The 21,885-nt window shown below is 43.0% G+C and overlaps 1 protein-coding gene across 2 annotated transcripts in view; it reads left to right on the top strand.

Annotated features, from left to right (window-relative positions):
- The first annotated feature begins 641 nt into the window (after nucleotides 1-641).
- JPH1 (junctophilin 1) overlaps nucleotides 642-21,885 on the top strand; it is a 144,106-nt gene continuing 122,862 nt past the window's right edge. Inside the window, exon 1 of one of the 2 annotated variants that reach the window (XM_040354442.1) lies at nucleotides 642-1,160. In XM_040354442.1, the coding sequence (XP_040210376.1) occupies nucleotides 782-1,160 (379 nt within the window). In that variant the 5' untranslated portion in view covers nucleotides 642-781. The remainder of the gene's footprint in view (nucleotides 1,161-21,885) is intronic. The other variant, XM_040354441.1, reaches the window with a different exon arrangement.

The raw sequence follows: 21,885 nt of genomic DNA, 5'->3' as shown, positions 1-21,885 counted from the left end.
ACAAAAATATGTTTTTTTTTACCATAATATCTACCTTAAATCACATTGCTATTTGCCTAGCGTACTTGTTTGTAGCCTAAATACTGAAATTTGCACCTAAAAATGTAATTTAGTAACTTTTGTGAAATACCAGTAAAAACATGGCTGCGCCAGAAAATTTTGGGTGTTGTGCCAGTAAATTTCAATCTGGTAGGTAGGTTGGCAACACTGGTTTGCGGCGCGTGTCGCTCCTACGTCCCTGTACGCGTTTAACCGCTCAGATGTGCGATGACGCGCGTACAGCCGCAGCCCGTCATTGATCTGTAGAGGGATGGCCGCAGACACCCGGACGCAGAAATACGCCCCCTTGTGGTGCCCGGTCCTCTGACCCCCCTATGAGCCCCAATATTGGTACATAACACAGGGTCACCAATCAGAGATGACTTCTATTAGGACACATGTGATCCTCCAATGGCCGGATTTACAGAGGAGAGAAAGGAGAGGGGCAGTCGGAGTGTCCGGTGCCGGGAAAACTTTCTCCCCGGTCGCTCCGCTCTCTCCGGTATTTTTAGTCAGGACTCCTCGCTCAGCCTCTAATAATACCCGCGGCGGGGGGTGGGGGCGGGGCCAGCGGCAGAGGATGGTGGCGGGGCCGCGCTGGGATTGGCCGGTGTCTGGGCGCTGTGAGTGGGATGTAGAGGGGAGAAGGCAGAGGAGAGTACATGCCGCCGCCGGTACACGGGAGCCTCTGCCCCGCTCTCACCGTCCCTTCTCCGTGCACCCCCCACCGCACAGCCGCTGAATGACGGGCGGACGCTTCGACTTCGACGACGGCGGCACTTATTGCGGCGGCTGGGAGGATGGCAAAGCTCACGGGCACGGCATCTGTACGGGGCCCAAGGGGCAGGGGGAGTACTCGGGCTCCTGGTCCCACGGCTTCGAGGTGGTCGGTGTGTACACCTGGCCCAGCGGGAACACCTACCTGGGCTACTGGGCGCAGGGCAAGAGGCACGGGCTGGGTGTGGAGACCAAAGGCAGGTGGATGTACCGGGGAGAGTGGTCCCATGGCTTCAAAGGGAGGTACGGGGTCCGCCAGAGCCTCTCTACACCGGCCCGGTATGAGGGCACCTGGAGCAACGGGCTACAGGACGGATACGGCATCGAGACCTACGGGGATGGAGGTAAGTGACCGCAAAACCTGGGTGTCACCCAATGTGTCACCCTATCTATACCCGTCACCTGAGTTTTTACCCCATCAGTACCCATCACCTGAGTGTCACCCCGTCTGTACCCAGCACCCAATGTGTCACCCTATCTATATCCGTCACCTGAGTTTTTACCCCATCTGTACCCATCACCTGAGTGTCACCCCGTCTGTACCCAACATCCAATGTGTCACCCCATCTGTACCCAACACCCAATGTGTCACCCCATCTGTACCCAACACCCAATGTGTCACCGAATGTGTCACCCCACCTGTACCCAACACCCAATGTGTCACCCCACCTGTACCCATCACCCAATGTGTCACCCCACCTGTACCCATCACCCGTGTCACCCCATCTGTACCTGTCACCTGAGTGTCAACCAAACTTCAAACGTTACCTGAGTGTTACCCCATCTGTACCCATCACCTGAGTGTCACCCCGTCTGTACCCAACACCCAATGTGTTACCGAATGTGTCACCCCACCTGTACCCAAAACTCAATGTGTCACCCCACCTGCACCCATCACCCAATGTGTCACCCCACCTGTACCCATCACCCAATGTGTCCCCCATCACCCAAGTGTCTCCATAACCCATGCCCCTTACCTGTGTGTCACCCAACTGGTACCCACTAACCAATTTTCTCCCAACACCTGAGTGTCACCCAACCGATACCCACCAACCAATGTGTATCCCATCACCTGAGCGTCACCCAACCTGTACCCGTTACCTGAGTGTCACCTAACATGTCCAAACTTACCTGAATGTCACCCGAGCTATACTTGTCACCTGAGTGTCACCCGACCTGTACCCGTTACCTGAGTGTCACCTAACATGTCCAAACTTACCTGAATGTCACCCGAGCTATACTTGTCACCTGAGTGTCCCCCGACCTGTACCCGTTACCTGAGTGTCACCTAACATGTCCAAACTTACCTGAATGTCACCCGAGCTATACTTGTCACCTGAGTGTCACCCGACCTGTACCCGTTACCTGAGTGTCACCTAACATGTCCAAACTTACCTGAATGTCACCCGAGCTATACTTGTCACCTGAGTGTCACCCGACCTGTACCCGTTACCTGAATGTCACCTAACATGTCCAAATCACCTGAATGTCACCCGAGCTATACTTGTCACCTGAGTGTCACCCAACCTGTGCCCACTCAACCAACGTGTCACCGTCACCTGTGTGTCACCCTACCTCGACCCATCACCTGTGTGTCACCCCACCTCCACCCATCACCTGTGTGTCACCCCACTTTCACCTATCACCTGTGTGTCACCCAACTTGTACCCACTCACCAATATTTCCCCCTTCATCTGTGTGTCACCCACCATGTCCCCATCACCTGGGTGTCACCCAACATGTCCCCATCATCTGTTTGTCACCCAAAATCTCTCCCATAACCTAAGTGTCTTTGATTTAAACAGACTGACTGCTGTCCCTGAGCAACTGTGTGCCTCCCATCACCTTAATGTCCACCACTACTTGTGTGTCACTTAACATGTCCCCAATCACCTGAATGTCATTTACTTATATGCCCAGTCATGTCCCTGCTCACCTGCCTGTCACCCATCATGTCCCCAATTACCTGTGTGTTACCAATCATATCCCTGCTCACCTACCTGTCAGCTATCATGTCCCCAATCACCTGTGTATCACCAATCCTATGCCTGCTCATCTGTTTGTCACCAATGATATCCCTGCTCACCTTCCTGTCACTCATCATGTCCCCAAGCACCTATGTCTCACCAATCCTATCCCTGCTCACCTGTGGGTCACCAATCATATCCCTGCTCACTTGTGTGTCACCAATCCTTTGCCTGCTCACCTGTGTGTTACCAATCATATCCCTGCTCACCTGCCTGTCACCCATCATGTCCCCCAATCACCCGTGTGTCACCAATCATATCCCTGCTCACCTGCCTGTCACCCATCATGTCCCCCAATCACCTGTGTGTCACCAATCATATCCCTGCTGATCTGTGTGTCACCAATCATATCCCTGCTGATCTGTGTGTCACCAATCATATCCCTGCTGATCTGTGTGTCACCAATCATATCCCTGCTCACCTGTGTGTTACCAATCATATCCCTGCTCACCTGTTTGTCACCAATGATATCCCTGCTCACCTGCCTGTCACCCATCACGTCCCCCAATCACCTGTGTATCACCAATCATATCCCTGCTCACCTGCCTGTCACCCATCATGTCCCCCAATCACCTGTGTGTCACCAATCATATCCCTGCTCACCTGTGTGTTACCAATCATATCCCTACTGATCTGTGTGTCACCAATCATATCCCTGCTCACTTGCATGTCATTCACCCTGTCCCCATTCACCTATGTGTCACTGATCATGCCCCTGCCTTTCTCTGGCTCATCATGCCAGTCTGCTATGCCCCTGCCATAACTAGCTATGGACATGGCATAGTTGCCAGCTAACCCGTATTCCCATGGATTGCCCCAGGGTTTGGTGATTTGTCCCCGAAATGTTTGTGTATTGTGACATTTGTCACTATAAAATGAATTTAGTACACATCTGGAATTCCTATTGTGGCTTCCAATTTTCTCAGCTTGTTTAAAGTTGATGTTTTGTAGAGTAGTATGTAATGGGAGGATGGAAGCTTTATTATACTGTTCAGTGAATATTCTCTCATTACTGTATTTTATTCAAGTTTACAAATCCCCCAGAATGTCTCCAGTGCTTGTCACTTCTGATAATCCACCTGTGTGCCCGGGGCGGGCAGTCTGGAGTTGTCCCTGATCACCTTCTTGTCAGCTTTATTTTCAGTGATATTTTCCTATAGAGGGGTATACAAAAAATATGAAAGGATAAATATTATGCAGTCCAGATTGTGGAATGATGAGCTCTTATTGCCTTGTGATCCTCAGAGGCAGCTATCAGACATCGTTGGGTCAATAATGGCTTCTGCAGCCCCTTGAAATGATTTACTGAATATTTGGGGTTATTTACAAAAGGAAAATCCACTTTGCACTGCAAGTGCAAACTACAAGCGCAGTCGCTATAAATCTGAGGTGTAGATCTGAAATGAGGGGAAGCTCTGCTGATTTTATCATCCAATCATGTGCAAGCTAAAATGCTGTTTTTTATTTTCCTTGCATGCCCCCTCGTATCTACAGCGACTTTCAGTGCAATTTCAGGTGCACTTTGCACTTGTAGTTTGCGCTTGTAGTGCAAAGTGAATTTGCCTTTCGTAAATAACCCCCATAGTGTCATCAGCAGTGTGTGTCCCTCATTATGTCAGGCACTTGTTCACACCAAAATTTCCGCATTCTGGGTGTGTTTTTGCATATGTGCTTACACACGTTTTTGATGCATTTTTGACATTTGAAAAATCTTTCTTTTCATTCAGGGCATTGTGCGTTCTCGTACGTTTTGATGCGTTCCAGATGAAAAAGTTGCAGCATGTAGTATACTACTTTTGTTAAAAGCACTGGAACCGAGGAATGTCTAATTGGATATTCTGTTTATCTGCTGTAATACTTTTCTTCTGGAATTTCTCCATTGCTTTTTGTTGTATGCTCACCATGTCAATGGTCTTTGGTTGAGTTTCATTGTACTATTTATGAACTTTTCAATAAAGCACTCCTGCTGTGTTAAAAAGCACTGGAACTGACCGCACTGGTGTGAAGTAAGGCCATTAAAATAAACAGCAAACACCATGGGCCGGATTCAGATACCTGAGCGTATTTGTCCGGCCGGCTTAACGTATCCTAGATACCTTACACCGCTGTAACTTTGGGCGCAAGTTCCGTATTCAGAAAGAACTTGCGCCCTAAGTTACGGCGGCATAACGTATGTGGGCCGGCGTAAGCCCGCCTAATTCAAATGGGGATGTTGGGGGCATGTTTTATTTAAATTTGGCTTGACCCCGCGTATTTTACGGTTTTTTTTTGAACGGCGCATGCGCCGTTCGTGAAAACATCCCAGTGCGCATGCTCGAAAATCCGCCGCAAAACGTCATTGCTTTCGAAGTAAACGTAAATTACGTCCAGCCGTATTCGCGAACGACTTACGCAAACGACGTAAAATTTCAAAACTCGGCGCGGGAACGACGGCCATACTTAACATTAGCTACACCTCATATAGCAGGGGTAACTATACGCCGGAAAAAGCCGAACGCAAATGACGTAAAAAAAAAGCGCCGGGCGGTCGTTCGTTTCTGAATCAACGTAAATACTAATTTGCATATTCCTTGCGTAAAAATACGGAAGCGCTACATAGCGGTCAGCCTGAAATTGCAGCCTAAGATACGACGGTGTAAGACACTTACACCTGGCGGATCTTAGGGATATCTAGGCGTAACTGATTCTCTGAATCAGGCGCATAGATACGACCGAGCGCACTCAGAGATACAACGGCGTATCAGGAGATACGCCGTCGTATCTCTTTCTGAATCTGGCCCTGTGCATGCAGACCGGATGTGGTTTAAAACTGCACTGGAAAGCATCCGGTGTGAACCAACCCTCAACCATTGTGCCTGCCCATCGCCCCTATCCAGGGGAGGGCATTAAGCAGGGTATACATGCACAGTTTTATTTGGTTCAACTAGCAGGTTGAACGAAAAAAAAAGACAGATCGCCACATCTACACAAGCGATGTGGATGCAGGGATCTCCGCCATCGCAATGTTGTTTTCTGACAGCGAGGGCAACTCACCTGTCAGAATACACAGATCAGTGCTGCAGTCATTGGCTGCATGTGCTGAGTAAATGCTGGCTTTCCAGCAAGACAGAAGATAGTCATTAGACCGGCTTCTTTGGAACAGAGTACACACGTGCAGAAAGTCGTGTCCGCTTCCTGCTGAGCTGGCAGAAATTCATACGTGTGTACCTGGCTTTTCTCTTGAAATCACATATTGTAACATGAGAGCAATTCTGTTTTTACAAACATCTGTTTTGAAAACGATGTAATCAGTGTTACAAATAAGGAAACAGTAAACAACCGGTTAACCTTATGCTGCCACACTATAAAAAAAAACAACAAAACAAAAACAAACAACAAACAAATAAAATTCACAGACGGTTAAGCCCTCAGCCGAAAAGAAACGTTTGCCATGGACTCATCTTTTATTGAAGGAGTTAAATAAGATGCTCTGGTTCGGCTCTCACACAGATTAGGATAAATAATCAGATGTCACCTTCACATAAATGGTTTGGTTGCTAGGGGCACCAACTCCACTTTGTCTCCAGTTTTCATCAGTCAGTCGGACGGTCAGCTCCAAGGCCGGACACGGGAGAGAGATCTATGTGAAAGCAGTAGGGGGCCTCAGGTGCTGATAAACTCCCTGCAGTCTCAGAGCAGCAATGAGTTTTGCAACTCAAACATCATTATATAAAGTTGGATAGCAAAGACGATCTGCCTTCCAACTACAGCAGACACCTGTCATGGAAGTGATATCTTGTATTCACGGCTGAGAAGTGGAGAGCCACAAGTTGTCTGTCACTTGTACATGAGCGGGATGGTCACATAATGTTAAACATGTTCTCCGTTCACTTCATATCAACCTAATCACATCAGTGCCTGGTCTAGGATGGATCACAAATGAAAAGGATTTGCTTGTTTCTGCCAGAATGTGTTAACGATGGAGATTTGTCCATATTTCCCAGCTGCACAGATTAGAATAGTAAACATGGGCTGTATGGGGTTAGTGCTGACTATTCACTTTACAATGCAATCATTCGATAGAATTGTGGAATAAATAACCACGTTTCAGAAATCAATGCAACTGAATAGACAGTTTAATCAGTAAATAAGATGAATAATTGATTCTGGTGGAAAATACAATTAAATTGGACCAAATCAATGATTTTCCTGATTATGTCAAATGAAAAAGGAAAAAGACTTGTGGAATAACTGAATCAATTATTGATTGTTCATTTATGGTTATCTTAATGTATAATGAGAATAACAGATACAGGAGAGTATCCGATCCCTGGCTAACAGGTAATATTGTATAATTGAGATATATATATATATATATATATATATATATATATATATATATATATATATGTATGTATATGTGTGTGTGTGTGTGTTATAATTGTTTTTTTATTTAAATAAAGGAATGAGACTTGGCTCCTTTTTCTTTTTCAACACACGGAACATGGTTCCATATGTTGGAGTGTTGGGAGGAGAAAAATTTAAACTAATGCGATGAAAAAAAAGGACATTTTTAAAAATGTCATTTAAAATGATCTTGTGTGGGCAAAATGTCATTTTATGTCTTCTGAAAAATGACAAAATAAAAATTCGAACATGCTCGAATTTTTTATGTCATTTTTTAAAATGTCATTTTTTGTGTCATAAAAAATGATCGTGTGTGGGCAAAAATTACGTTTTAAACCCGCACATGCCCAGAAGCAAGTTTTGAGACGGGAGGTAAAACTACCATTCATAATGGAGTAAGCACATTCATCACGCTGTAACAGACAAAAAAGCACGAAACGTCTTTTACTAACAAGTAACCAGCTAAAAGCAGCCTCAAGGCGAATAGAACTTCCCCTTTAGAGTGCCGTCACTTTGTTCATCATTTTTCAAAACGATGGTGTGTATGCTACATCGTTTTTGAAAATGAAGTTTCAAAAATGTCGTTTTTTTTCATCACTTCAAACTTCATTTTTTTTCCATCGCAAAAAATGACCGTCTGTATGCAGCATAAGAGCAAGAGCATTGGTGCCTCATTCCTTTTTAATTCATTTGAATCAATGGTGTGTGGGAGCTTGTCGGATGAAAGTTCACAGATTGCATTAATTGAAAGATGTGTGGCTCACCTCCTAATTAAATATATATATATATATATATATATATTCACAAGGCAATGGAGGAGAGCTGCACACGGTATATAACGAGTGCCAGCAAACAGGTCTTCCCACCGACCATATATATAAGAGAAAAAGTTCAAGATTTGCTGCACTTAAAATCGTTTTATTTTTCAAATCTTCTCGTAAAGGCTAACCTTTACGAGAAGATTTGAAAAATAAAACGATTTTAAGTGCAGCAAATCTTGAACTTTTTCTCTTATATATATATATATATATATATATATATATATATATATATTAGGGCTGTTACTGATTAAAAATGTTGTGTTCGATTAATCGATTTTTTTAAAATTCGATTGATCGACTAATTTTGATTAATTATAACGCACATACATTTTTCTAATCACCATCATATATAGTCCCCACTGTAATATCCAAAGACATCTCCCCCACTGTAATATTCGCAGACATCTCCCCCACTGTAATATTCGCAGACATCACCCCCACTGTAATATCCACATACATCTCCCCCACTGTAATATCCACATACATCTCCCCCACTGTAATATCCACATACATCTCCCCCACTGTAATATCCACATACATCTCCCCCACTGTAATATTCACATACATCTCCCCCACTGTAATATTCACATACATCTCCCCCACTGTAATATTCGCAGACATCTCCCCCACTGTAATATCTACATACATCTCCCCCACTGTAATATCCACATACATCTCCCCCACTGTAATATCTACATACATCTCCCCCACTGTAATATCCACATACATCTCCCCACTGTAATATCCACATACATCTCCCCACTGTAATATTCACAGACATCTCCCCCTCTGTAATATGGTCCACATCTCCCCCACTGTATAGGAAGATTAGTGCTTGCTTAGTCTTACCAGAGAAGCCAGCCGAACATGAGCAGTTGAGGCCGGGAGATGACGTCAGCGCGCCGCTCTAGGCTCACCTAGGCCGCCGCCGGGTGGACCAAAATGTCTGCCGCTCCGGGAGCTAGGCCAAAGCCGGGTGGACCAAGATGGCCGCCGCTCTGGGAGCTAGGCCGAGGCCACTCCTATGTCCTAGGCAGCAGCGGAGCTCCGTGGATAACGTGGTATGCCGATCCGCATATGGTGACCCGTTCGTATGACGGATCATTTACGATCTGTTGCACCACTAGTAACAATCAAAAGAATTTTGATCAATCAAAAAAATTAACAATTAATCGAGGAATTAATCTTTAATTTCCACAGCCCTAATTATATATATATATATATATATATATATATATATATATATATATATATATATATATAGCTGTTTCAGCATGACTTGACAATAGTTAATATCTAAGGCTAGCAATGAACATACAAATGTCTCCCCAAGGTCAATGGATGGGAGAGACATCTGCTCATGATATGAAGCACTGTGGCCTGGTAATGTTTCTAGTGTGACTCTTTCAATAGACCGAAGCCTAGATGTGGACCGCTGTCGTATTTTTACTGCTGTGTGTGTGCTGGTCTACCTCCTAAAATTATTATTATCATACAGGATTTATATAGCGCCAACGGTTTGTGCAGCGCTTTACAACATGAGGGCAGACAGTACGGTTACAATACAATTCAATACAGGAGGAATAAGAGGGCCCTGCTCGTTAGAGCTTACAATCTAAGAATAAATAAAATGATTTTATTGTAGATCCATGATTGCCACAATGAGCCTATCTCATATTCTCTTCATAAGAAAACGTTGTGCTGGTGAAGATAGTTTAATTCGATTGTCACTACAACTGAATTAATATCTTCACCAGCACAACGTCCTGTTACTACTACAGAACCCAATATAACCTTTGTGGCTTAATATCAGTTAGTGGGCAGTAGGTATAAACTTGCGGGGAAATGTCTCTTCTTCTTGTACCAGAGGCAAAACAGTGTGCCACCATAGCAAGTCGCTTGCTACGCCTCCTGGCCTGTCAGTCAAGCTGTTAGACCATGGAAGGCAGGACATGCCAGGCCTGTCAATCCAAATGTGCCGTGTTAGTGAGCGGGACAGACCAGAAGTCTGAAACTCCTGGGTCCTCCCACTACAGCGTGTGGTAACCTAATTTGATTGATACTCACCAACAGGGATATACACAGTGGGATGTTACATCACCAGTGGCCAAGGAAGGAGCCAGCATAATAGCCACCAGTCATGCAAATGGAAATAAGGGACACCAGTCACCTATTTAGCAACGTTGAAGGATGAGATTTTTTTGTGGCTGGACAACTGCATTGGACACATGTAGTACTAGAACATAGGAAATGACTGGAGTTCTACTTTATCAAACAGTAAATGAAAACAGTAAAATACAACACTTTCTAACCTATGTACAGTGCCTTGAAAAAGTATTCATACCCCTTGAAATTTTCCACATTTTGTTACAGTATGTTACAACCAAGAACGTAAATGTATTTTATTGGGATTTTATGTGATAGACCAACACAAAGTGGCACAAAATTGTGAAGTGGAAGGAAAATGATAAATGGTCTTCCATTTTATTTTACAAATACATATCTGAAAGTGTGGTGTGCATTTGTATTCAGCCCTCTTTACTCTGATACCCCCAATTAAAATCTAGTGGAACCAACTGCCTTCAGAAGTCACCTAATTAGTAAATAGAGTCCACCTGTGTGTAATTTAATCTCAGTATAAATACAGCTGTTTTGTGAAGCCCTCAGAGGTTTGTTAGAGAATCTTAGTGAACAAACCGCATCATGAAGGCCAAGGAAGAATACTCCAGACAGGTCAGGGATAACATTGTGGAGAAGTTTAAAGCAAGGTTAGGTTAAAAAAAAAATATCCCAAGCTTTCAACATCTCACCGAGCACTGTTCAAACCATCATCCAAAAATAGAAAGAGTATGGCACAACTGCAAGCATACCAAGACATGGCCTCCACCTAAACTGACAGGCTGGGCAACGAGAGCATTCATCAGAGAAGCAGCCAAGAGGCCCATATTAACTCTGGAGCAGCTGCAGAGATCCACAGCTCAGATGGGAGAATATGTCCACAGGACAACTATTGGTAGTGCACTCCATAAATATGGCCTTTATGGAAGAGTGGCGAGAAGAAAGTCATTGTTGAAAGAAAGACATAAGAAGTCCTGTTTGCAGTTTGCGGGAAGCCATGTGGGCACATCATCCTGAACACACCATCCCCACTGTGAAACATTGTGGTGGCAGCATCATGTTGTGGGAATGCTTTTCTTCAGCAGGGACAGAGAAGCTGGTGAGAGTTGATGGGAAGATGGATGGAGCCAAATACAGGGCAATCTTAGAAGAAAACCTGTTAAGAGTCTGCAAAAGACTTAAAAGTGGGGCAGACGTTCACCTTCCAGCAGGACAACAACCCTAAACATACAGCCAGAGCTACAATGGAATGGTCTAGATCAAAGCATATTCATGTGTTAGAATGGCTCAGTCAAAGTCCAGACCTAAATCCAGTTGAGAATCTGTGGCAAGACTTCAAAATTGCTGTTCACAGATACTCTCCATCCAATCTGACAGAGCGTGAGCTATTTTGCAAAGAAGAATGGGCAAAAATGTCACTCTCTAGATGTGCAAAGGTGGTAGAGACATCCCCAAAAAGACTTGCAGCTGTATTTCAGCGAAAGGTGGTTCTACAAAGTATTGATGATTCAGGGGGGCTGAATACAAATGCATGCCACACTTTTCATGTATTTATTTGTAAAAAAAAAAAATGATCATATATCATTGTATTTCCACTTCACAATTATGACACACTTTTTGTTGGTCTACCACATAAAATCTCAATAAAATACATTTACGTTTTTGGTTGTAAGATGACAAAATGTGGAAAATGTCAAGGCACTACAAAATAATTCATCCTCAAAGATCACAACAAAGATTGTAAAAATGGCTTACGTCAGTTTCTAACAGTTTATAATCATCTGTTGTGTGTCTCCATCATGAAGGCTGGCAGGTGAACAAGTTTCTGCTGCCATAAAGTACAAGGGGAAGAGAGCTGTGATCTCTGTGCCTATGTTGTGAAATATGAAGATGATTTTCTCTACAATGCCTTTAGCTACAGAGGTGAATGAGCCCAGCATGTCCACACCTGCCAGGCAGTAATAAGAAAAAGCTGCACATTTCCTATTGGGCTCAGTGGCTACTTCAAAACCCCCAACAAGCAAATTGGTTTTAAATATCATTTTAAAATGTTATTAGCACTGTGCCCTCAGTTTTTGGAACACAGTATATTTTACTATAGCAGTGTTTCCTTCCGTGTGTCACCTGTAAGACCTAAAGACCCGTGTATGAAAATCTCAAGGCTTACAACCAGGATTTTCACTATCTGTTCTCCTACAACCTGGAGACACACTGTGCCATATGCATATTACAGATGTTGGTGGCCTTAGGTTGCTGTAGTGTTTCCCTTCCCATTGAGTCCACCCCTTATTACCATGATGTTGTAATAAATGAAAAATTCTGCACTATAATGACTTACATTTGTGGCAAGAGTGTTACTATAATCTGTCCATAGGAATGCCCATTTCTTTATCTCCCCCTGTATCTCTCCTATAGTAAACAATTATCTGGGCACAGACAGTAAACACGGGAGTTTGCTGAATGCATTTTTCTGGTAAAAGTGCTTTGTCGTTGTTTTTAAGACATTTATATATGTTTTTCATGAGCTTAGTGTTGTTATTTATTTTTTTCAACACGCGCTTGTCTCAAAAGCATACAAATCCATGAGGGAAATTACTAAAAATAAACAATAAACTTGGGTTCAAATATGGAGCATTTATAAAGGGCGCAAAAACAATGATTATAGCGCAAAAATAAAAATTCACATTTCAAGTTATTTCGTTAATTGTAATCCTGCTTTAACCCCCTTTGTAAACACAATGCAACTTTACAAGTTCAAATGTGAACTACCCCTTGCTGTACAAGTTTGAATGAACCTTATAGCAGAGAACAAGGAATGTGCAGCTGTGTGTGTTCCTAGTTCTCAGACCAACTGTCACCCAGAGTTATTATATTGGTGACGAAAGGTTTAAATACATTAAAGATGCCCCTTTATGAAGGCCCTTTTTTAACATACACACTTGTTTCATTGCAGTACACCTTAGGCCCTTTCACACAACCGTTGCGATCAGGTCCGTCTGTCAGTTTTTCAGGTTGACCTGATTGGAATGGTCCATTCACCCCTATGGACCAGCAGGTGTAAATGGACTTGTGTCTGTTTACACCCGCCTACCTCCGATCTGATCCAGTCCACTAAAAACAAACAGAAGGGGATCAGATAAGGGTAGTCTGTTGTCCATTTACACCCCATGGGGTCTGTCTGTGTCTGCTTTGCAGAAACTGAGGGGACATGAACCTGTCATCCGCCCGCTCTGCTCAAATCAGCATCCCTGTTGATTGGAACAAAGTCAGCCCACTGTGAAAGGTGCCTAATACATTGCAAGAATAGTACAGCTAATCTTAGAAGTAGAGACAAGCTTGGGTGTCCTCCGAACTCATCTCTAGCCGAACTCTACACTTGTGCTTTTTTTTTTATACTCCAAGGAGCGGCGTTCCAGGTGTTTGCTTACATGAGCTATGCATGGAAATTACCCTCCCCACAACCCATTGGAGTAAAAAAAAAAAAGAATGCAAGTTTGGAGTTTGGCTAGAGATGAGTTTGTAGGACACACAATCTCATCTCTAATTAGCAGTACAGAACTGCCTGCTAGTTGCAACATTTTCTTTCTGTAATGTGTGTCTTAACCGCTTCAATACCGGGCATTTTCACCCCCTTCCTGCCCAGACCAATTGTTAGATTTCAGCGCTGTCGCACTTTATATGACAATTGCGCGGTCATGCAACACTATACCCAAATGAAATCTTTGTTTTTTTCCCCACAAATAGAGCTTTCGTTTGGTGGTATTTAATCACCTCTGCGGTTTTTATTTTTTGCACTATAAACAAAAAAAGAGCGACAATTTTGAAAAAAACACAATATTTTTTACTTTTTGATTATATAAATATCACAATTAAAAAAAAAGAAAATTCCTCAATTTAGAACGATACGTATTCTTGCACATATTTTTGGTAAAAAAATATTACAATAAGCGTTTATTGATTGGTTTGCGCAAAAGTTATAGCATCTACAAAATAAGGGATAGATTTATGGCATTTTTATTTTTTACTAGTAATGGCGGTGATCTGCGATTTTTATTATGACCGTGACATTGCGACAGACAGATCGGACACGTTTTTGGGACCATTCAAATTTATACAGCGATTAGTGCTATAAAACTGCACTGATTACTGTGTAAATGTGACTGGCAGGGAAGGGGTTAACACTAGGGGGTGATCAAGGGGTTAAATATGTTCCCTAGTGAGTGATTCTAACTGTAGGGGAGGGGGTCTCACAAGGGGAGGAGATCAATGTGTGTTCCTCTGTACTGGGAACACACATCGGTCTCCTCACCTCTGACAGGACATGGATCTGTGTGTTTACACACACAGATCAATGGTCCTGCCATGATTGCGGGCAATCGCGGGTGCCCGGCAGACATCGTGGCCGCTTGGTACGCACACCAGGTCCCGAGCGCCCCCTAGCCGCCCATGATGTCACCTGGAGGGAGGGAGGGCTCCTGCCAACGTCATTTTACAATGACTCGGTAACGAAGGGGTTAAAGAGAATCTTTTACCAAAATTAAGAATGTGTAGCAGTAGCAAGCCCTGTGACTCTGCAGGAAGTTTTTTCTGGCGAGCACTCGTCCATGACGGAAGGATTTGGGTGGCTGCTGCAAGTATAAGCAGACACCTCTAGGTGGATCTGTTAATACCTGGAGCAGTTTGGTTTTGTTTATTTTCAAATTCTCTTACACCTTGTGTATGGTAAATTATATCTTCATTTTAAGCATACAGTTTAAATTGTATAAAAAGTCAAAACCAAAAATGTAATATGTTGCAGCTTACTATTTTTTTTGCAAATAACACACTTCCTGTCCTTAGGTGGTTACGTCATTGCTTTACTTTATATTAGGGAGGAAGATGGTCGACAACCTAGGCTGCTCTGTTGATATGGACTACAAACATGTCCATATCTTCATCTCCGTTACATTAAGGGCAGAGCAATTGGTAGTTGACAGAATATACATAAGAGAGAAGATATTCTTTGCTACCACTCACAGGAACTGCATTTCTGACAAGATCAAGAGGTCGTTTCTGAAAATACATTTTTCACAATGATGCTGCACTTTGGGAGGATTTTGTTTTATTATACATTGAGAGTCCATGATATCGGGTGTTACATTTGGATATCATTGGATGTTTAACCCTTTAAGGGTTGATGCTGTTTTGCCGAGCATGAGAGTGCAAGGCATTTGGTGAGTGTATAACCAAAGGGGAGTGGAAAAAAACGATTGCATGCAGTGTGGTGAAAGCTTTGAAGATTTCACATCAGGATAATTATATTTTTAGTTTGAGACATTCTGGTCTCATTTATGGACTGTTTAATCGCAGGCTTTATTATTTTTAGTATTTTTTTATTTGTTCACTAATGTATTAGTACTCACTCACTATCACCTGTCATTTTGTATACATTATATTATTCTAAAGTATCAGCTTTTGCACTTCTAGGGTACTCCTGGCACAGTGGTGGTACCTAGAGTGGGTGTACGGATCTTTCGGACCAACTGTTTTTTTTTTTTTTTTTTTTTATTTCAATACTTTTTATTAAGGTATTTTCAATTTCCACATAACAAAATGGAACAATAAAATCGTACAAGTAAGTCACAAGAATAAGAGTAGCATAAAATATATATAGAATGCATCCTCAATTGTAATGAATAAGATGGTAATCCATGCATACAATACAGGACCAACTGTATTTATAAACTTTGTTCATGATATGGATCCTGTATAGTTTTCTTTGCAGTGTGACAGATTTTAGCTCATATCTACACTGCCATAGTATTGTACATCTACATGAAGACATCTTTGTTTACATAGAAGGGAGGATCTTAGCATATGAGTAGATCATGTAAATATTAGGCATCAATGAGGTCACTATTCATTGGTTATAAGTTTCAGTATGATCCACATTTGGATGCCTTTGACACCTATTATGCTACATACACACGATCGGAATTTCCGATGGAATTTTCCGTCGGACTTCCGATGAAGTTGACTTCCATCAGTCTTGCATACATACTGTCAGACTAAATTCTGACTGTCCAAATCCGAGAAAAATAAATTTCAATGCTTCCGAGCATGCGTCGACTTTTTTCTCCGTCGGAGTTGCACACAGACGATAGGAATTTTCAATCGTTTTTTTCCTTCGGAAAAAAATAAAACATTCTATTTCTAATATACCAATGGAAAAAAGTCAGATGGGGCCCACATCTTACTTTTTTCATCGGAAATTCCGATCGCGTGTACGCGGCATCAGAATGTCTGAGAATTCCTTAAAGGTATCAGTAAAACTAAAGGTGGCTATGACTTTTTGAGAGAAGCAGAAACAGACTGCAAGCCTTAAAGGGGTTGTAAAGGTTCATTTTTTTTTCTAAATAGGTTCCTTTAAGCTAGTGCATTGTTGGTTCACTTACCTTTTCCTTCGATTTCCCTTCTGATTTTTTTTTCTTAGTTTTCTTCGTCTGAATTTCTCACTTCCTGTGCCTCCTCAGTAAGGTGTTCTGGCTGACTAACCCCCATGCAGAACATGGGGGCAAGCTTACTGAGGAGAAACGGGAAGTGAGAAATTCAGACAAAAAAAAAACATTTAGAAGGGAAATCGAAGGAAAAGGTAAGTGAACCAACAATGCACTAGCTTAAAGGAACCTATTTAGAAAATAAAAAACAAATCTTTACAACCCCTTTAAAATTGGACCACATAGGAACAAACTATATAACCAGTCTACTAACACCTCCCACCAAAAACCACCATTAAGTCTAGGTTCGCACTTTTCATTTGAATGGGCTGCTGTACCTGGGAGAAACACAGAAAAAAAGTACCAGACCCTTTTTTTAAAATACTGCCGCACGGTACTGCATGATGCAGCCGCACAATGCGGTTTCGTGAGCCCGAAAACATGTTGTAGTTTACAATGTGTGGGAGTGCTATTAACAATGACTAGCACCCCCGCGTATCTGCTAAAGATCAGCATGTTTTTCCTGCTAGTTAAGAATGTGAGCTTTTTGATTCCCGACACTACAAGTGTGAGCTTGGCCATAGGATTTCAGCTACATGGGCAATTTTTACTACGTCTGTAGCAGCAACTAATCATTAAGATTAACAAACATTTGTTGAATGTATGAAATAAGTGGCTCCCTGGTGTGTAAACTTCACAGGCTGCATGTAGTAGTGATTACCTTACATAATCACACAATGCTCCAATCACGTGCAACTGATTGCTACTACATGCTACATGTAAAGCATGTAGTATACACCATGATGGCACCATTTGTATCATTTATTTAACAATTGTTTGCTATTCCTTGTGATTTATTGCTGATAGTGATTTTAGTACTGTGATTGAGCTGCTAAAATTGGCATTCTAGTTCTTGCCTATTTCTTTAGTGCCCCATATCTGAAGAATGTCTCCATTGCTCTGGAGGATCTAGTGGTATAGCAGCAAATGTTCTCACCGTTGATGCCAGGCCCCTCCTGGGAACACATTGGTTAATTTCCAGAATAAACCCAAGTTTGTTCTGAAGGATTTTGGGGGAGCAGGTGGCAAGTGATCATGTTTCTCCGCACAGCTGAGTGCCTAATCTTACATTTTACACAGTATTTTCTAGGCTCTAAGCGTTCACGCCTCTGAGAACATTCTAAAGATCTTTGTAGAAATGTCTATAGTTTACTGGTGATCACCAAAACTTTATACCATTATGAGGCTTAGTAATACTGCGATCAGTGTGCAAATTTAGGAACCCATAGAAACCAGGATACGTTGGTCAGTAGGCATTGGTGTGTGTTGCTAAGTTTTATAGAATAGGCCCCCTTTGTGTACGATGTATGGAGGGAATTTCAAAGTGACCTAAGAATGTTGGTAGCCAGCTGGACTAGGAGATGAAATGACCAACAGCGCACAACTTCTAAGCAGGCCGCAGCCTTCATATGTGATGAGCACATATAGCTGACTCCATATACGTCAGATATTTGCAAACTATGCACAGAAAGCAGGGTTTCAATAAGACTGATAAAAGTATTTACATTCAGGTGAACTTTTATAGATGTACTACATAAATACCATGGTTTCCCTTTAAGGTCTAGATAGGTATAAGATTTTGGATCACTTAATAGCATTATATTACCCACTTGCCTACTGGGCACTTTTACCCCCTTCCTGCCCAGGTCAGCTTTCAGCACTGTCGCACTTTGAATGACAAATGCGCGGTCATGCAACGCTGCACCCAAATGACATTTTTATAATTTTTTTTTACACAAATACAGATTTTTTTTGGTGGTATTTAATCACCACAGTTTTTTTTTCTTTTGCTAAATAAATTAATAATGACCATTTTTTATTTATTTTTTCATATTTTGTTATAACATTTTGCAAACAGGTAATTTTTCTCCATTGCTGATGTGCGTTGATGAGGCTTCACTGATGGGCGCCACTAATGGGCACTGATGAGGTGGCACTGGTGGGCACTGATAGGCACCACTGATGGGCACAGGTAAGCGCACTGATTGGCAGCACTGGTGGACACTGTTGAGACTGCACTGATAATCGGTGCCCTGATTATCAGTGTACATGTTCACAAGCCAGTTATTGGCTCTCTTCTCCTCTCCTTAGGACTTAAAGAGGCTGTAAACTCTTGAACCCCCCCAAAGAAAAATAAACCTGTAAGATAAAGGCATAATTAGCTTCGCATACTAGCTCATTATAAAATACTTACCTTAGAACAAAGTCCTCCAGCAGCGCCGGCAGAGACGGCTGACATCTTCCCCTGAGTTTCTTTCGGGTTCATGGGCTCCGCTGCTGTGAGTGGCCAAAGCCGCAATATTGTCACTCCCGTGCATGCAGAGCTGCCGGTTACGGCACAGGGCTCTGAAGAAGTTGCACAGGTGGCTGTTCCTTCAGAGCGCATTCACCAGTGATTTCACTGGCTGCATGTACAGTAAATATCTCCTAAACGGTGCATGTTTAGGAGATATTTACACTACCTATAGGTAAGCCTTATTATAGGCTTACCTATGGGTAAAATTCAGTAGTAGAGTTTACTTCCTCTTTAAAGCGGAACTTTTGGGTGAAGTTCCATTTAAGCACCTTTTAAAAATACTTACGGTTTTTATTTAAACTTTTCATCTCTACGAGAGTTTCACAGTAAATAGGACTGCAGGACTAGACCCTAAAATTGAGTCTTGGTTCTTTTTGTGGGTTCTCCTGACTATTATAAAGGTAATCCTGTTAATTAATTTTGAGGCTCAAGGGATTAATGCCAAGTTAGGCTTTAAAGCGGAGGTTCCGCCGTTTTTAAAAAAAAAAAACAGCTACAACAAATACGGCAGCTGCTGACTTTTAAAAAATGGACACTTACCTGTCCAGCGCGCCCGCGATGTCAGCAGCCGAGGCTGAGCAATCGCTCGGTCCTCGGCTGCTTCCGGCGCCATCCTCGGTGAGGGAATCAGGAAGTGAAGCCTGACGGCTTCACTGCCCAATTCCCTACTGCGCATGCGCGAGGATTGCGGTGCGCCGTCATTGGTCCCCACTCTCTCCTGGGAACAGTGTTTCCCAGAAGACAGCAGGGGGAGTGACGTCAGAGGCTGGATTCCCCACGGGGATCAGACCTGGAAGTGGTGCAAATACCTGTCTCAGACAGGTATCTGCACCCCCCTCCCCCCTGAAAGGTGCCAAATGTGTCACCGGAGGGGGGGATGGATCCAAAAAGCAGAGGTTCACTTTTTGTGTGAACCTCCGCTTTAAGCATCCCAGAAAAAAGTTTGTTTCTAGTCCTGTTGAAAGTTAGATCTTTGCTGAATTTTTGGCTTTGGATACACTTATATTATACCTACTGCAGAAGAGGGTGTCCCTGCTTTCATAGCCCAGCAGACAGATTCCTGTTAGCAGCTGCCTAATTGATGACAACAATGGCTCCATGTAAAAGTACACTGGATTTATCTTGTTTAAAAAAATTGACCTGCATCTTGTTATATGGAGATATGTAAACAAAATGCCATTACTGGTTGAACTGAAGGTGTCGGCACGCTCGGATTAGTGGATGGGTGGTCCACCACTGTAGTCCTACATTACATGTGCTTGTTGTATTGGGGAGTTATTTCGTTGCTCTGCAACAACTGAATTCATTGAATGCTTAATTGGTAATGTAGCCTATAAACATAATTATAGTTATCACTTCTTTCTAAGTATCTGTTCATGGCATTATAGAAAACAAGCTTCAGCACTTCCTGTAAGCTGAACAATTGTCACTGTTTTATAGGAATGTGTCTGATTAAATACAAACTCCATTTTTAACTCTATACCAGACAAACGGCTGCCTTCGTTTTGAAAAATGAACAGTGAATTTAAGTTTCAATCATCAAATTCTGTAGTTCTTCTACTTCTTAAATGGTGTGTTACATGCTGTGCCCATTTTTTAAATGTGTATTCCTCTTAACGCATTGTGACTGTCAAGTTTGCACATGCTTATGGACAGTTAATAAGTAAATTCTTCTGTATCAGTGAAGAGAAAAATACATTTGGTTAAATGTTTACATGCCAAAAGCTGACAATCTGTCACAATCTGATAATAACTTTTAATTTTGGTAAATTCCTGCTGAATCAGTGAGGTTCAAGCCGTGAATGGCCATACTGACACCACCCAGCTCGAGAAAAAGGGTCGATTTTTTATTTGGGTCTTGTTGAAGGAGCCAGGTGTAATATTGTTGGCTAAACAGTGACTATATCCAATCAGATGTAGTCACTGTTCAGGTATTCTGATAGGTGTAGCTGCCAGCTGTCAGCATACAATAGCCGGCTGGGGAGATTCCATCATTGCTTCCTTCATCCAGGAATCTGTTAGATTTCTATTGTTGAGCCCATGGGCTGAATGAGAGAAAGCTATATGTGTATGGCTACCCTTTAATTTACCAAAAATGATGTAGTGTGATGGTGTACCTGACTAGATACAGACTATGTAGGCATGGGCATAGATGGAAAATCACTCAAGGGGTTTGAAGCGGAGCTCCACCCAAAAATGGAGCTTCCGCTTTTCGGAACCCTCCCCCCCTCCAGTGACACATTTGGCACCTTTCAGGGGGGAGGGGGTGCAGATACTGTGGCAGCCACGCTTCTACCTGCAGCCCCCGCCACTGGTCCCCGGAGAAAGCGGGGACCAGTGGCGGTCAATAGACAATTGACGTCCGGGAAGTGGTTGTGTAATCCTGACTGGACGTCTATTGACGTCCAGCAGGATAACATGCCGGCGCGCGCCCGTGGGGGCGCGCAGCGTGGCGATCGGTGATGCTGGGTGTCAGTCTGACACCCTGCATCTCCAATCTCGGTAAAGAGCCTCCGGCGGAGGCTCTTTACCACGTAATCAGCTGTGTCCAATCACGGCTGATCACGATGTAAACAGGAAGAGCCGTTGATTGGCTCTTCCTCACTCGCATCTGATAGATGCGAGTAGAGGAGAGCCAATCAGCGCAGCCCCCCCCCCTCGGATGCCCACACTAGACCACAGGGAAGCCGCCAGGACCACCAGGGAAGGGGTCAACATGTGGATGGCCAGGTACATCCTTCATGGCCATCCACATGTAAAAAAATAGGCACAATAGATGCCAATCAGTGCCCACAAATGGGCACTGACTGGCAACATGGGCACTGATTGGCAAAATAGTAAATAAGCAAGTGCCACCCCTCAGTGTCCATCAGTGCCACCCCTCA

This window comes from Rana temporaria, chromosome 5 (genome assembly GCF_905171775.1).
Source record: "Rana temporaria chromosome 5, aRanTem1.1, whole genome shotgun sequence".
NCBI classification, from domain to species: Eukaryota; Metazoa; Chordata; class Amphibia; order Anura; family Ranidae; genus Rana; species Rana temporaria.
This window is presented reverse-complemented; position numbering and strand designations above follow the sequence as displayed.